This window comes from Oryx dammah, unplaced genomic scaffold (assembly GCF_014754425.2).
Source record: "Oryx dammah isolate SB20612 unplaced genomic scaffold, SCBI_Odam_1.1 HiC_scaffold_12, whole genome shotgun sequence".
Taxonomy (NCBI): domain Eukaryota; kingdom Metazoa; phylum Chordata; class Mammalia; order Artiodactyla; family Bovidae; genus Oryx; species Oryx dammah.
Genome location: NW_024070196.1, coordinates 50768159 through 50783001, shown reverse-complemented (window position 1 = coordinate 50783001; position 14843 = coordinate 50768159). Strand labels below are relative to the sequence as shown.

The window sequence follows — 14843 nt, the reverse complement described above, 5'->3', positions numbered from 1 at the left end:
AGTGGCAGGTCAGGGCCAGCACCAGGGCCAGGACCTGGGCTGCCAGTCCGGGGGCTCCCGGAACCAGATGCCTGCCATAGCTGCCAGGGACAGTGATCTCGGCCACTGTCCCAAGGGCGCTCTTCCCCGCTCGCGCTCCAGCTCCATGGCCAGACGTGCCAGTGGCTATTTTTACCCAGAGCTTCATTCTTCCATCGTGTCCCAGGTACACCAGGACGCAATGTGGCCTAGGGGCTGCCCCGACATCCTTCCGGAACGGGTGAGGAAGGGCTGCTTCTGCCTGGGAGGCCCCCCCGGATTGCTCCAGCCCTGCTGGCTGTCTGAGCCAGAGAGATGACCACACCCCCTGGAGGGTACACTGCCAGGCGGTGCAGTCAGTGCACTGGCGAGAATGAATGAATGATGTGTCCCCGTGTGGCACCACCTGCCCCCAGGCTAGCTTGGGTGGCGTGTCATTTATAGTACGCCAGGGGACAAGAAAGCACAACGAATGATGTAGACAGGGTCTCTGCCCCTCCACAGGCCAGCTAGTCAGGGAGACAGCAATCAACACATCAATTAAAAAGAAGACTCAGAGGTGGAAGCACGGCAGCCCATGGGGACAGACAGGGTGGGGCGAGACTGCAGTGGGGTGGGGCTCAGGAAAGACTTCTCGGAAGAGGTGACATCTGAGCTGAGTCCTGAGAAGAAGCTGGCCAGACAAGGCTCTGGACGAGAATGGCCCAGGTGGAAGGAACTGCAAGTACGGAGGCTGGAGGTGGAACCAGCTGGGTAGTTCGAGGAACAGAAAGAAGGCCCTTGGTTGGCAGTCTTTCACTTCCCTCCACACCTCCCCACCCCACCACCCCCGTCTGGTCCCCAGAAGCCCTGCTCCCCACTCTGGGAGCCAGGGGCCCACCCCCAGCCTTGGCACAACTCCTCCTCGAGGGCTCTCGTCTTTGCACCTCACTGTGCCAGGTGCCCCAGGAGGATGTCTCTTTACCCCCAGGCTGAGCCAGGCAGAGGTTCAGAAAGCGTTTGTTGATTGACTTACTGAGTGACTGAATGGGCAGCATCGAGGCCTGAACACACAGTTGGCAGAGTCAGGGCACGTGTAGAGGCAGCGTGTGCTGGGGATCCGAAGTGACCAGGGACTCCCAGGGGGGTGGACTGGCCCCTACGAGGGGACCCACCCGAATATTGCCAGTGTGATGGGAGGGGTCACAGCCTGAACCCTTTGGGTTCCCAAGGAAGGAGATGGAACCTAAATGCTCCTAGACGTGTCAACAGCTCCCAGCAAAGCCCCTTACCCTGGGATGACTAGGTTCCTCCCAGAATAAACATCCCTGGTGGCTCAGAGGTTAAAGCATCTGCCTCCAATGCGGGAGACCTGGGTTCGATCTCTGGGTCGGGAAGATCCCCTGGAGAAGGAAATGGTAACCCACTCCAGTATTCTTGCCTGGAGAATCCCATGGACAGAGGAGCCTGGAAGGCTACAGTCCATGGGGTTGCAAAGACTTTGACATGACTGAGCCACTTTACTTTCACTTTCACTTTGAACCCTAGAATGGGACCTTACTTAGAAATGAGCTCTTTGCAGATGTAATTAGGTGAGATGAGGTCTTATTAGGTGAGAAGAAGAAGAAGAAGGTTGCTCAGTTGTATCTGACTCTTTGCAACCCCATGGACTATACAGTCCATGGAATTCTCCAGGCCAGAATACTGGAGTGGGTAGCCATTTCTTTCTCCAGGGAATCTTCCCAACCCAGGGATCAAACCCAGGTCTCCTGCATTGCAGCCGGATTCTTTACCAACTGAACTATTAGGGAAGCCCAACTGCGCTATGAGGGAGGACCCTAAATCCAATATGACTGGTGTCCTTAGAAGAAGAGGGAATCTCGAACACAGAGGCACCCAGAGCCACCAGCTGAGGAATGTTCGGGATTGTGGGCCAGCCCCAGAAGCTGGGAGAGCAGGGCGGGGTCCTCCCCTGGAGCCTTTGGAAGGAGCAGGACCCTGCCGACACCTTGATTTCAGACTTCTAGCCTCCAGGGTTGCAAGATAGCAAGTTTCCTTACCAGTTTGTGGTAAGCTATTACAGGGAAAAGGGCACTAATGCACCTCCCCTCTGCCAGTTCCCCGGCCCCATGCAGCCCAACTCACTCTCGGACAAATGCCCCATCACCTCCAGGTGCCAGCAGGCCCTGCCCAGCCTGGCCCCTTACCATGCAGGGCCTTGAGCAGGCCTCAGGGGTCCCCAAGCCCCAGCCCCTGCCCAGGAGTCAGATCACTTCCTGTCCTGTCTCCTTCCTGAGCAAACGGGGCTCCTCGGAGTACAGCCGCTCAGAGTACAGGCAGGAAGAGGGAAAAGTCCGTTTGCCCGTTAGTCACGGTTTCCGTCACCAGCACTCGGCCAGGGCTGCAGCCCCACCCTGCCGAATGTCCACCGGGCCCCTGGGCACGCCCAGCTCCGCTGCCATCTGCCCGCCTCCAGGGGCTGGTGCAGCCCAGCCCCAAATCCCGAGCTTCTCCCGGGAGGGTCCCCCGGCTAGAGCTTGCGAGGACACGAGAAAGTTCTGTGGCATGTGGGTTCTGTGGGTGCAGCTGAGGGTTCCCGCTTCTTCCCCAATCTATTTTTAGCAGACAGGGACCCACTCGAGTGTTTGGGGCCGGGTGAGGGTGAGCGATCAGCTGCCCGGGGGGCAGGGTTGGGGGTAACACTCGGAGCCTCACAGGGAACAGGGGCTTCCTGTGGGCCAGGCGGGGAGGCACTCCCTGGGGAAACTGAGGTCCCTTGGACCTGCAGCCCAGGCCACGTTGTCCCAAGTGGGGTGAGGATGATGTCAAGACCGGAATCTCCCCAACACCGGGTCTGAGAGGTTGGTGGACTTCGTGTCCCAGCAACCATACCAAATCCTTCCACACGTGGCCCCAAACCCCAGAATTGAGACGTGTATGGAACAGGAAATGCTGGCGATACTAGTGTTAGTGATCGCAGCTGATGTTTATTAAGCACCTACTATGTGCCAAGCCTTCCCTACTTACAAATTTCCTGTATCTGCACATCTACTCTGCAAGTCAGAGAATTCTGCTCCCTGCTTTAAACTCTCCAGCCATTCCCGAGAACCCACAATATAAAAACTCAAGTCCTCCCCACTCCAGACAGTCTAGTGTGATTTAGATCTAGACCCCACTCAGCTCTCTAACTGGTTTACCTTCCAGGTCTTCTACAAACACTGCCCTTCTTATGCAGATGTGCTCACAATGCCCTGGCCACAGGACCTTTGCACTGGTCATTCATCTGGCTGAACATCCTTCTCCCAGACACCCACAATGCCCACCTCCATCAGGGTTTCACTCGTACATCACCTCCCCAGAGAGGTCTTCCCTGATTACTCTGTCAAAACGAGCTAATCTCACTCCCCATCAATCACTTTCTACAACTATCCCTCATCATACCATCTTCAGACCACGATCAGAAATTATCTGTGTGTTAATGTTAATTTGTCTCTCCAGCTAGAACTAACTTCTCGAGGGCTGGCACCTTTGTTCTCAGCTGAATTCCCAGCACACCTAGAACAGAGCCTGGTGCAGATTCGGCACTCTGTAACTACTTCTTTAGATGCATGAAACTAGTAGACAAAGACACTAGCTCAGAGAGGCAAAGACACCTGCCCAAGATCACACAGCTCATGGGGTCAAGAAGCCCAGACTTCACTGCAGGTCAGGTTCAAGTACTTCCCTGCCTGACCATCTCTCTCTCTTCAGGCCTGTGCAGCTTCAGAAGGAAGAGGCAACAGAGGAAAACAAGGCGGGGGACGGGTTGAGACAGACAGAGACAGAGAGACACGGAAGCTGAGCCCCAGGGCCTGGATTCACAGATGGGAGGAAAGGGTAACCTTTGGCCATTAGCAGGGGGAGGGAAAACCTCGGAGAAGTCACCAGTGCCAGATGTTACATAACTCTGGGACGTGCTCCGCCTGCCCACCCGACCCTGCTTCCTGCTGACGTTGTCGGTGGCCACACTCAGGCCAGATCTGGCGCAAGGCAGGAGGGGACACCCCCTGACCCCCTGCTTCCTTCACTGCTTCCTCTGTTGGCGGAGGGTGACATGTCTTCCTGAGCTCCAGACAGGGCCTGGCCGGCAGCCAGAGGTGGCTGCCCCTGGTTCAGGAATCATAAGGACCTATCTCCCTCCTGGGATTTGGAGAGTGCGGGGCAGCATCTTGTGAGGCCTGCCTGCATTCTCCAGTGACGGGAAACTCACTCCTGCACCCGGGTGGCCACTGTCAGGATGGATGGACCCAGGGCTGATGGGTCCCCAGATCCCTCAGTGCACTTTCTCCGCAGGCTTCGATGTAACTCCACTCCTTCACAGTCAGCAGGGAAGGAGAGCCAACTCCACTCTCCCAAACAGCCCTTTCTCATCCACAAGTGATCAGCAAGGTTCACCTGTCTGCTGGCCTCAGAACATGGCCTGCTGGCCCCCACCTTCTGGGCCATTGCTTCCCACCAAGACCACCTCTGCTGAGTTCCGTGGGAGTCCTGGAACACAGGGAGGGGTCCAGAAAGGGAAGCCAGGGGCGCCTACAGATGTGAATTCAAACTCTCTCTGTGGCCTCACCAGGCCCCTCTCCCATCTGACCTCAGCATCTCCATCTGAGGATGGGGTCTATGGTGATGACCTCAGGGGTCTGGGGAGGGGCCCAAGATGGTGCTCAGGGTCCCCCTGCTGCTCACACCCCCTCCTCCTCCTCAGCCCACCAGTGATGCTGCCTGTCCTCCAGCAAGTTCAGGGTCAGAGGACAAGGAGGACGACCGTCTCTATCAACTTTGGCTGTGCTTTGCTGGGACCCGCACAATCTACCTCAAGCCCAGCCCCCGCTGGGTGGCCTCTCAGCTCACAACCCTTCGATGGTTCCCACTGTCCATTAAAGAAAGACTCAGCTCCTCAGCCCAGCAGGAAACCCCACCACATGTATATGGACGGCACCTCCCATTTCTTCCCTGGTACATAGTAGGTACTAAGTAAAGCCATGCCGAGTGTGCAACGGGGGTGAGGTCCAATACTTATTAAGCACTGATCAAGGACCACGCCTGGCCCTTTACAAGTAGGAAAGCCTCTGCAGCTCATAGCAAGCCCACGACGGGGGCCGGTCTTACCTCCTTTAAAGGGAGGCTGAGTGCCACGGGCACCACCAGTCAGGAGGCAGCAGAGCTCTGTGTGCCCTTTAGTCCAGGGCCCCACTCTGTACCATCTGACTAGGCTGCCTCTTTGGATGAGTGAATGAATGAATGAACCAATCGATTAATGAACCAATTCCTCAGGCAATCCAGGAGTGGACATACTCTATACCCAATGAACAACCAAGAGAGATGCAACACCCCATCTCTCAGTGCACTTTTCTCCGCAGCCTTCAGTGTAAGTCCACTCCTTCGCAGTCAGCAGGGAAGGAGTGCATTTACACTGTCCGGTCATCCAAGCCACCAGGCACCAGGTGGCCACAGGCAATTCACTACTGAACCCGCCAACACTGCCGCCGCCACGTGGCTCTCAGTGGGGGACGCTCACGACATGCCAGGAACACTTCTAAGCATCCCACACCCATTTCACTCAAACCATTCCCACAGCAGCCCTTTGAGGTGGACATGTAAGTGCTCAGTCGTGCCTGACTCTTTGTGACCCCATGGACTACAGCCTGCCAGGCTCCTCTGTCCATGAGGATTTTCCAGGCAAGAATACTGGTCCCCACCCAGGGATCGAACTCATGTCTCTTGTGTCTCCTGCACTGGCAGGTAGATTCTTTACCAACTACGCCACCTGGGAAGCCCACCTTGAGGTGGGAATTATCCCCATTTCATAAGTGGGGAAACTAAGGCCCAGAGAAGACAAACCACTCACCCAAGGTTGCACAGCTAGAAAGCATCAGAATCTGCATTTGAATCTGGGTGTCTGGGGTGAGTCCCTACCATGACTGTTCCTGCACATATTATTCAAGAGAGCACCTCAAACACCGCTGAGAAGAAAAGGGGGAGGCAGTGGCTTTAAAAATGATGCTGATACTACTACTAGTAGTTAGGGCAGCCTGAGTTCTAGGAGTAAGCGTTGTCATTATCATTTACAGATGAGGAAACTGAGGCTCGTGGGGTGAAGCTACTACCCAAGGTCACAGGTGTCAATTCATGAAGCCAGGGCTAGATTTCACTTTCTCCCAGAGGACGAGCCACACCACCTATCCAGCTAGTATCTCTGGTTCCCCAACCCATGCTCTCAAGTTCTGGGGTCTTCAGGGGTGCAGCAGGGCCGTGCCCCAGTGAAACCTGGAAAGTGAGGCTGTGGGCCAGCAGGCTCTGTGAGGAGACTCCTGTAACCCAATAGCCTGGGGAAAGCACACTGGTGTGTGGGCACTGGGCTGGGCTGAGCAGAAAATGGGAGGGGGAGGGGAGAGGCAGGGAGGACTGACAGGTCAGAGGGAGAAGGGGAGGGAGCAGGAAGAAGACATTTCTGTCCCTGGGGGATGTCAGGGCCAGCCCCTGCCCCTGGTGTGTACAGGTGACCTGCCACCCACCTCCAACCACCACTGCCACCTTGTGCTACGAGATCTTAGCCAGCGTTGTGTTACAGACCAGGTGCCCCTCAGCCTCAGCCCTCACCACCTTCCTCCCTGCAGAAACCAGAGTCCTGGAAAATCTAGAAGACCAGCAGAGCTCCTTGTGTTCGAGCGAGCCCTGCCTGAAGCTTGAGGAGGAACAGAGGAGCGCCGGGAAACAACTGCAGAGAAAGCAGGGAAGGGGCGGGGGCACAGCCTGACCGGACACAATGGGGACGGGGTGCAGGCAGAGGCCTGACCCAATGAAGCCTGCAGATGGGCCTCAGCCCTGACCACAGGGCCATGCAATAGCATCCTCCTCCAACCAAGAATACTCAGGGGGCTGGGGAGTGGGTGGGCTAAGTCGTTGAGTCATGTCAGACTCTTTGCGACCCCATGGACTGTGGTCAGGCTCCTCTGTCTGTGGGATTCTCCAGGCAAGAAGACTGGGGTGGGCTGCAATTTCCTCCTCCAGGGGATCTTCCTGACCCAGGGATTGAACCCATGTCTCTTATGTCTCCTGCACTGGCAGGCAGGTCCTTTACCAATTGCACCACCTGGGAAGCTCAGGGGCTGGGGAGTGATGTCCTCAAATTTAGCACAGCACTCCAGGAGCATTCAAAGAGGGAGATTTTGGTCCCTGATCCACCTGCCATGCTGTGTGACCCCAGCAGCCTGCTTGCCCTCTCTGGACCACGGTGGGCTGCATGAGGAGCAATTCAACCCCCACCTCCCAGACAGGCTGCACATACTTCAAACCTAGCAGAAGCCGCCCGATCGTGGGGAACTTGTGGGTGGAGAGCTGTGTGTGCCCCTCTTGTGCCTCACATCTGCAAGGAACTTCGCAGCCCGCCGACCAAGAGGCGTGAGTCCTCAGGTCACGTAGCTGTGGGTTCACCCCCAAGTCTGCTATTTATGAGCCTGGCTGAGTCTCAGTTTCCCCAGATCTGAAATGATGACCGTGCTTGACATGTCACAAGTGTGCCCAAAAGGGGAACAGAGAGGGATGGAGGGAGGGAGAGAGGAGGAAGAGAGGGAGGCAGAGAGAGAGAGGGAAAAGAAAAGGGAAAAAAAAAGAGAGAAGAAAAGATGCCGCCCCCAAATGGCCCTGTAACAGCTTCCCAGTAACAGCTGCGGAGGAAGTGTGCAGACCATTCATAGGAGCAGTGAGGCGAGCCCGCCCCTTCTGTGCTCCTGGGGGAGGGGGCGGTCTGAGCTGCTTCTCTAGTCCCCTGGAGGACAGGGCTCAGCCGGCTGCTCCTCGGGGTGGCCCTGAGACTGTGAGTTCAAATGGGGGTAGGGGGTGATGCTGACTTAGGGTTCATCTGCCCCGGGTCTTCATTCCAATCTGCTGACAGCCCCAAGTCTCTGGTGAGTCAGTGCCCTGACCCACCACGCTCCTTCCTTCCTCCCTGCCTGGAGCTCAAGGCCCTCAGAGGGGTCTGACCGGGGAGTGCTAGTGAGAAGGGGGCGGGGGTGTGGTGGTGGAGCCGGGGAGGCGGGAGGGTGGGCCTGTCCATCGAAGTACCCAGGAGGGATGCTGACGGCATGGAATCAGTCCCAGCAGCATTTCAGGGCGACCACTGAGCAAGAACCAGGAGGGGCTGGCTGAATCCTGAGCGAGACCTGGGGTTAAGACTCCTCCTTGCCCAGGGCTCTGGGGCTGCAGTGACCACACGGGACCACGGTGTGACCCCAGCAGGGGAGGAGGGGAGAGGAGGTTGGTGGGGGACTCACCATCTTCAGCTTGTGCTGCTGTAGAATCTCATCCAGGTTCTGCCTCTTCTTGTAGTTGAAGTAGAAGTTCTTACACTGGGACACCGTCTTGGAGCCCACCATCCGGGCGATGGCCGACCAGTTCCGGCCGTGCTCCAGGAGACCTACAGGAGGAGGACGGCACGTGAGGGGCGTCAGAGGGCTGGAAGGGCAGAGAGGGCCTGTGTCTGTGGCATGGAGAGCAGAGCCCCGGGCCAAAAACAGCCCTGATCCCGGGCCTCAGGCTCACTGTACCGGTCCAGGGTTTCTGGAAAGAGACACACACGGGGATTGGGCTGGTGGGGGAGGGCACAAGAAGGAGGGGGCTGGGTTCCCTGAGAGAGGCCTGGGCTCCAGGAACTGGAAGGGCAGGTGGGAACAGCCAGGGTGCACCCCCGCTGAGGTCACCATCCAGGGTTCTGGGGCTGAGGTCAGGGGCACAGACCCCGCCCGGGGCCCCACCTCTCCTCCTCCCCTGCCGGTCGTGACCCGGCACTGACACTCGCTTGCAGCTGCAGACGAGGAGGCCTCGGGAGACAGGGCTGTTTTCCGGCCGCACCGGGCCAGGGAAAGGAAGGAACGTGTGAGCAGGGGTGGGAGGGTGGAGTTCGGGTGGGGGTGAATCGGGCCAGGAGCCTCTGCGCCCAGGTTAACTGGGGCAACCCCAAGCTCCCCTGGGACACCTAAAGGCCCACCCTGGACTCGTGCCCCACCGGGTTCGTTCAGGATCTGGGGTGGACTTGCCTCCACAAATCACAGCCACCCTCATCTCCATGAGCTTCTCACACAGACTCACAGACTTCTGATGTGGGGAGAAACCCCTAGGAATTGGCAGGCGCCACCCCAGACTCACCTAGGGCAGAGAAAGCTCCCTCCATGCCCACAGACTCGGGCCAGAGCTGCACCTCCAGCCCCTATTCCATTTTCAACACCGTAAATGCCAGGCTCAGCAGAAATACAGTCCCTCCCGACGGCCCCCCCCCACCCGCCTCCAGCTGGCCCTGAGTCTCAGCCCATCTGCCCGCCGTGCTCCCAGTATATGGGGTCGCCTCACATCAGCCGGTACCTCTATGTTTTTATGTCTCATATCCCCTGGTGAGCAGCATGCCTTGTGCACCCAGGTCAGCCCAAGCAGGTAGGGCCTGCCCCCCTCCTGACAGCTGCAGGAGGGGCTAAGGGGAGGTTCCAGCCTCCAGGGGCTGCGGGGCAGGACTGGGCCCCCAGAGGGCAGCAGGAACGAAGCCTGAGTCAGGTTGCTGGGAACAGAGCGGCCTCTGAGCCCCAGAGCTAGACTCCTAACGACTAGTGAAAGATTTCCCATAACGAAGTTTGAGGTCGTTTTCCTTGAATCAAATCAAGCTGCAAGCCAGGAGGGCTATATTTTGCAGGGGTGGGAGCCTGAGGGGCTGACATTCTGCCTCTCGGTATTTTCTGTCTTTCATTCATTCATCCATCCCTCCCTCCCTCCATCTACCCATTCATCCAAACATGTGCCGGCGGCTTGCTACATACAAGGCTCACACAGAAATAAAACAGCATCAAAAACAACACCAACAAACCACCGTGTCACATGGCCGAGCAACCTGGAGTTTGCAAAGCCCTTCAAAGACTTGGTTCCCTCTTATCCTTGCTGTCGAGGCCACGGCCGTTTTCACATCCCCTGGACGGGAGGGAAACCGATGCTCCGGAGACCAGAGCAACTCACAGGCTCATGGGGTGGGCCACGGGGCCGAGTGGACATGGGGTCCGGGGCTGTCCGCTCTCCCGCCTGTAGGCCCAGCGGGGTGGGGGAGGGGGTGCTGGACTGACAGGCCACCTGCTCCCCTGCGGAGGCCACCAGGCCACGTGGCTCCACGGCCGCCGCTCAGGGGCCCTCGAGGGGGGGGGGGGGGGGGGGGGGGGGGGGGGGTGGGCGGGGGGAGTCAGGGTGTGGGATCAAGTGTAACCCAGCCCCCTGACCTTTCCCGCCGCCTGCGCCAGCAGCAGCTGCCACTTCCAGAGAACCTGGCCGAGGACGACGGGGACGCGTTTATTTATATTTCCCCAACCGGGGCCAAGAGAGCCCAGGCAAACACGTTGGGCCGGAACCCCGGGAGGGAGAGGGCGGGTCTCCCATCTGGGCCTGCTGGGGGGGTAAGTATGTGGGGGGTAGGGAGGGGGGATGGACAAGGACCCAGGGGGTGGCTGGACCCCAGGGAGGTTGACATTTACAAGCTGGACACATAAATAAGGAGATGGCGTGGAGTTGGCTGAGAGACTGAGGTTCTAATTAACTCCACTCGTGGCAGCAGCGGGGGCTTGGGGGCGGGTGGGGGGATGTCGCCCAGCCCTGCCTGAAAGCCGCCTGGGAAGGACCGCTGGACTGAGCCACCCTGAAGCTCTGCCCAGACTTGCTGTGTGGTCCCCACCACTCCCTCTGCTCTCTGGGCCTCAGTTTCTTTAAGTGCTGTGCGAAGAGCTAGGGTGAGTGTCCTAATATTACCGGCCAGGACACCTGGGGTGGGGGTGGATGGGCATGGGCTGTCTTCTGGTTCTGAGAACCCAGACCAAGGGTGCTGGGCACAGGGAGATGCCCTGTAGACCTCACCATGCTTTGGGGACAACCTGAACCTGATGAGGCGTAAAGCCCCCCACTCCTCGACCTGGAGAGAGCACCTCTGAGCACACTGTCCAGGACCCCTCCCGGATCCGCCTCAACACAGACCTCCTTCCCAGGGAGCCCCCACCCAACAGCCAGAGAGGCTGGGAAGGGGCCCTAGAAGAAAGTGAGGTGGGACCCCACGGTAGAGAAACCCCGAGTCCCCCCCCACACCCTGAGGTCCTTGTCACCCCTGGGGTCCCCGTCACCGTGGCCCAAGAGCCCCCCCAATCCCCAGTCCCCTCCCCGGAGCCACTCACTCACATCCTCTCATCTGCGTCTCCCCCTCGGCCAAGTTTTCCGGAAACATACGGCTTGGAGGATGCTCCAGGGATCGGAGCTGGGAGCAGCGGGCTGGGAGGCGGGAGGCTGGGCGGCCGTGGTGCCGGCTCCGCAAGGCTTCTGGCTGGCGTCTGCTGGCGGCTCAGCTCAGCCTCACATCCTTCTCGTCCAACGGCGGCGCGAGGGAGGAGGGAGGGAGGAGGGGAGCAGGGAGGAGGGAGGGGCCGGGCGGTGGGAGGGGCCGGGCGATGGAGGGCGGCAGGCGGAGGCTGGCTCCGGGGAGGGCGGGGAAGCAGCTCTGTGCTGCGCGCACCGGCCCGCCGGCCCGCCCGCCCCCCCCCCCGTGGTGGCCCAGGGCTCCTCCGGCAGCGCTGCCACCCCTGAGCCGTACCACCCCCCCTCCCCCGCAGCTGCGGGCATGCGAGGTGCCCTTCGCCTGATGGGGGAGGGCGGCGGGAAGTTGTCGGCTGTGTGCTCGGTGCCCCGTGCCAGGCGTCACCAGGGAGCACCGCGTCCGCGCCTCCTCCGGGCACCGACGTGCCCAGCGTGGGCGCTCAGCCCCCGGACCCCTGACGCCCCAAAGACCTCCACCACCTCCACCCTCACCCCCACCGCCTGTCCGGCAGCCTCGCCGCGGCGCGCAAGGACTCGGCCGATCTTCCTGCTGCCTGACCCAGCGAGACGCGTCAGGGCTGAATGTGACCTCCAGACGGAGGCTCCGGGAGCGGGCGGGCGGGGGAGCGTGGCAGCAGCCCAGGTTCAGAAGGGGGCGGGCCAACTTGGCCCTGGCCTCCCCCCGCCTCTCTCCCCATCCGTGGCGGTGGCGGCGTCAGCAGCGGTAAGAACAAATGAGGGTTCAGAAAAACAGAGCTTCTCCAGCCCGGCAGGCAGCCGGGGAGCAAACAGCTTCTTCCGCCGTCATTCCCCTGGGCGCTGGTTCCACCTGTGGTCTGTCCCCCTTCCCGCCTGACTGCTGCCAGGGTGGCCAGGCCCATCGTGGGGGACTCTAGAAGTCTGGATGGGCTGGAAGGGGGCGGTGGGTGGGCAAGGCTAGGTTCGCCTTCTAGGAGGAAACAGAATCTGAGGGGATTCTTCCAAATGCAAGTGAGACCTCCAACCCCTGAGCATGGGAGGGGGAGCTTCTGGAGTCCTTAAGGAGCTCTCTGTTCCCCGAGGGTCTTGGGGCCATGGCTACTTTTTTCTTCCCTCTGAGACGCCCAGGTCAGCCTGTGCCCCATAAAAAACACCTGCTACAGATGCCCCAGGCAGCTCCCAGGGAGTTGAAAGTTAACTGAGTTGAACTTTGGAGCAAGATCCAGGTCACAAACGATTTCTTCAACTCCCAGGTCATTGACCTGCTCATCCCTTCTGCCTTCAAGCCTCTCCATCCTGCCCATGAAACCCAAGGAACAACAGTCCACCCCTGTCCCACTGCCTTGCCCCCAGTCCTCGCCGTGAGCCCTGGGGCTCACCCCCAGGGAGGACAACAGAGCCCAACCGTGCTGGGGAGCCGGACGTCCCACCCGAGTCCCACGATCCTTTCTCTGCAAGGGAGGCCCAAGGGGGCTTCTAAGGATGCCAATCCAATCGGGTCACTCCTCTGCTTCAGATTTGCCAGTGATGACCCAATGCTCTTGGAATAACACCCAAAGGCCTTGGTGTGGTGCGTGAGGCCCTGCAGACTCACCCCGCCCCCACTGTCCAACCTCTCTCCTTGCTCCAGCCACCCACCAGGACCTTTCCTGCCCAGCCCCTAGGTGTGCCCCAGGACATCTGTACTCACTGTCCCTGCTGCCTGCATGGCTTTTTCACAGACCTCCTTCTGCCTTCCTTCACTTCTCAGCTTCAAGGGACAGCTCCTCAGAGAAGCCTGCTGTGACCACTCTTTCCAAAGCTCTCCTCCCAGCCACCCTGCCGTCATGGGGTTTTGGTATCTCCAGAGCACTTATCGCTGCTCCCTGAAATTAGCTCCTTGGCTCCGCTGCTCACTGAGGGCAGTGTCTCTGCACCCACAACTGCTAGGTGGGCAGGAGGCACCCGGCAAATGAATAAAACTCCAGATACCCTAGGCATGTGGGTTTGGGGGCTCACTGGGCATCCCCCAGGCACCTCTGCTACCTTGCTGGGGACCCCAGCTTCAAAGAGAGGAGTGGGCTGATCGTTTATCCCCATGGGGGGTCCTGAACCTTCCCCAGAAGAGAAGGGAGGGAGTGCCCTCCTCTCACACCAGGGGCCCGCCCTCACGCACTCTGTGCCCCCAGACAGCAGATTCTGCCAACATCCCCTGTGGTTTGGATTCCCCGACCTCACTTCTAATTTCTAAGGAAGGAGTTTCGTTCTGAAGCGGTGGGGAGGCAGGAACTAGGAAGTGAAATTGACCAAGACAGGAAGTCAAGCCAGGAGGTCTGAGTCACGGAGCACACAAAGAGGCGAAGGAGCAGGGGGTGATGGTGAGGGGCGGTTCCCTGTAAGGGGGCTTGGCCTGGCCACTCTGGCTGCCCTGGCTACCCTCAGCAGAGAGCTTCTCATACACTGTCTGGGGGCCTGAGACGAACTGTTCTCATGGGAGCAATGTCTAAGCCCTCATCAAGTCAAGTACACAGGCCCCCAGAAAGACCTTGTCCCTGTCATGACCCTCCCCAAGGTGCTACCCTCTCAGGGTCCCCACTGCAGGCAGCTCTCATCTCTGGGGTCTGCAAACCTGCACCAATTACACCCCCCAACCCCACCATGGGCAATTCTGATAACCTGAGGGTGGAGGAATCTTTCCAGCACCCGCGGGCAGTACCACACTGCCATCCATCTGCGTCCTGGGAATTTCACAGCTGCAGCCCTCCCCCCGAAACTTGCATCCCCCCCCACCCCAGGAAACACTTGTTTCCCACCACTCCAGCCAGCCCCAGCCAGCCCTGAAGTTTTCTATTCCCTCCGTGAAGCAGAACAGGCCACTTGCAAGAAGGATGTGTCTACAGCTCTCCCACCAACCGCCGCTTTCCAAGAGAAACTGGTTTGCAAAACAAGATTTTCTGCCTAAAACACTATCAAAAGAGTGGGGGAAAAGAAAAGAAAGAAAGAAAAACCAGCCGATTTAGTCCTGAGTCATGCCACTTCCTTATTTCGGAAACTCCAAGCCCTGGGCGGGTTTGACTTGGACTCAGCACAGGGTTGGCGACCTTGCTGGAAACCTACCGTGTATCTGAGCTTCCAACACACCTCCCGCCAGTCCCCGAGGGGATTCGCCAGACAACCTCACACCTGAACTTGGACTTACCTTTCTACTCTTTTCAAAGTAAGCCTCAGTGCCTACATTAGCCTCAGCTTCAGCTATTATATCTGCAAATCTTAGGGACGATGTGATCTCCCAACACATGATCAAAGACATTAAGATGAAAAAAAATCACCTGTGTGCAACCTGGCATCCTACCATTTTGGGAAATTATGCGTTCAATGTCAAGTTTTCCAATAGAGCACAGCCAAGTGGTAAATTCTGGGGCCAAGCAACTCCAGGTTATTTGTTGTAAGCCCCGGCTCATCACTCAGCCCCTTGGGCCTCAGTTTTCCCATCTGCAAAGCAGAAGGTGTGTCTGTGTGCATGTGTG

The 14843-nt window shown here is 58.7% G+C and overlaps 1 protein-coding gene across 1 annotated transcript in view; it reads right to left on the bottom strand.

Moving 5' to 3' along the window:
• NCOR2 (nuclear receptor corepressor 2) overlaps nucleotides 1–14843 on the bottom strand; it is a 189920-nt gene that overhangs the window by 53466 nt on the left and 121611 nt on the right. The window contains exon 18 of the mRNA XM_040251285.1: nucleotides 8303–8449. Coding sequence (XP_040107219.1) covers nucleotides 8303–8449 — 147 coding nt within the window. The remainder of the gene's footprint in view (nucleotides 1–8302; nucleotides 8450–14843) is intronic.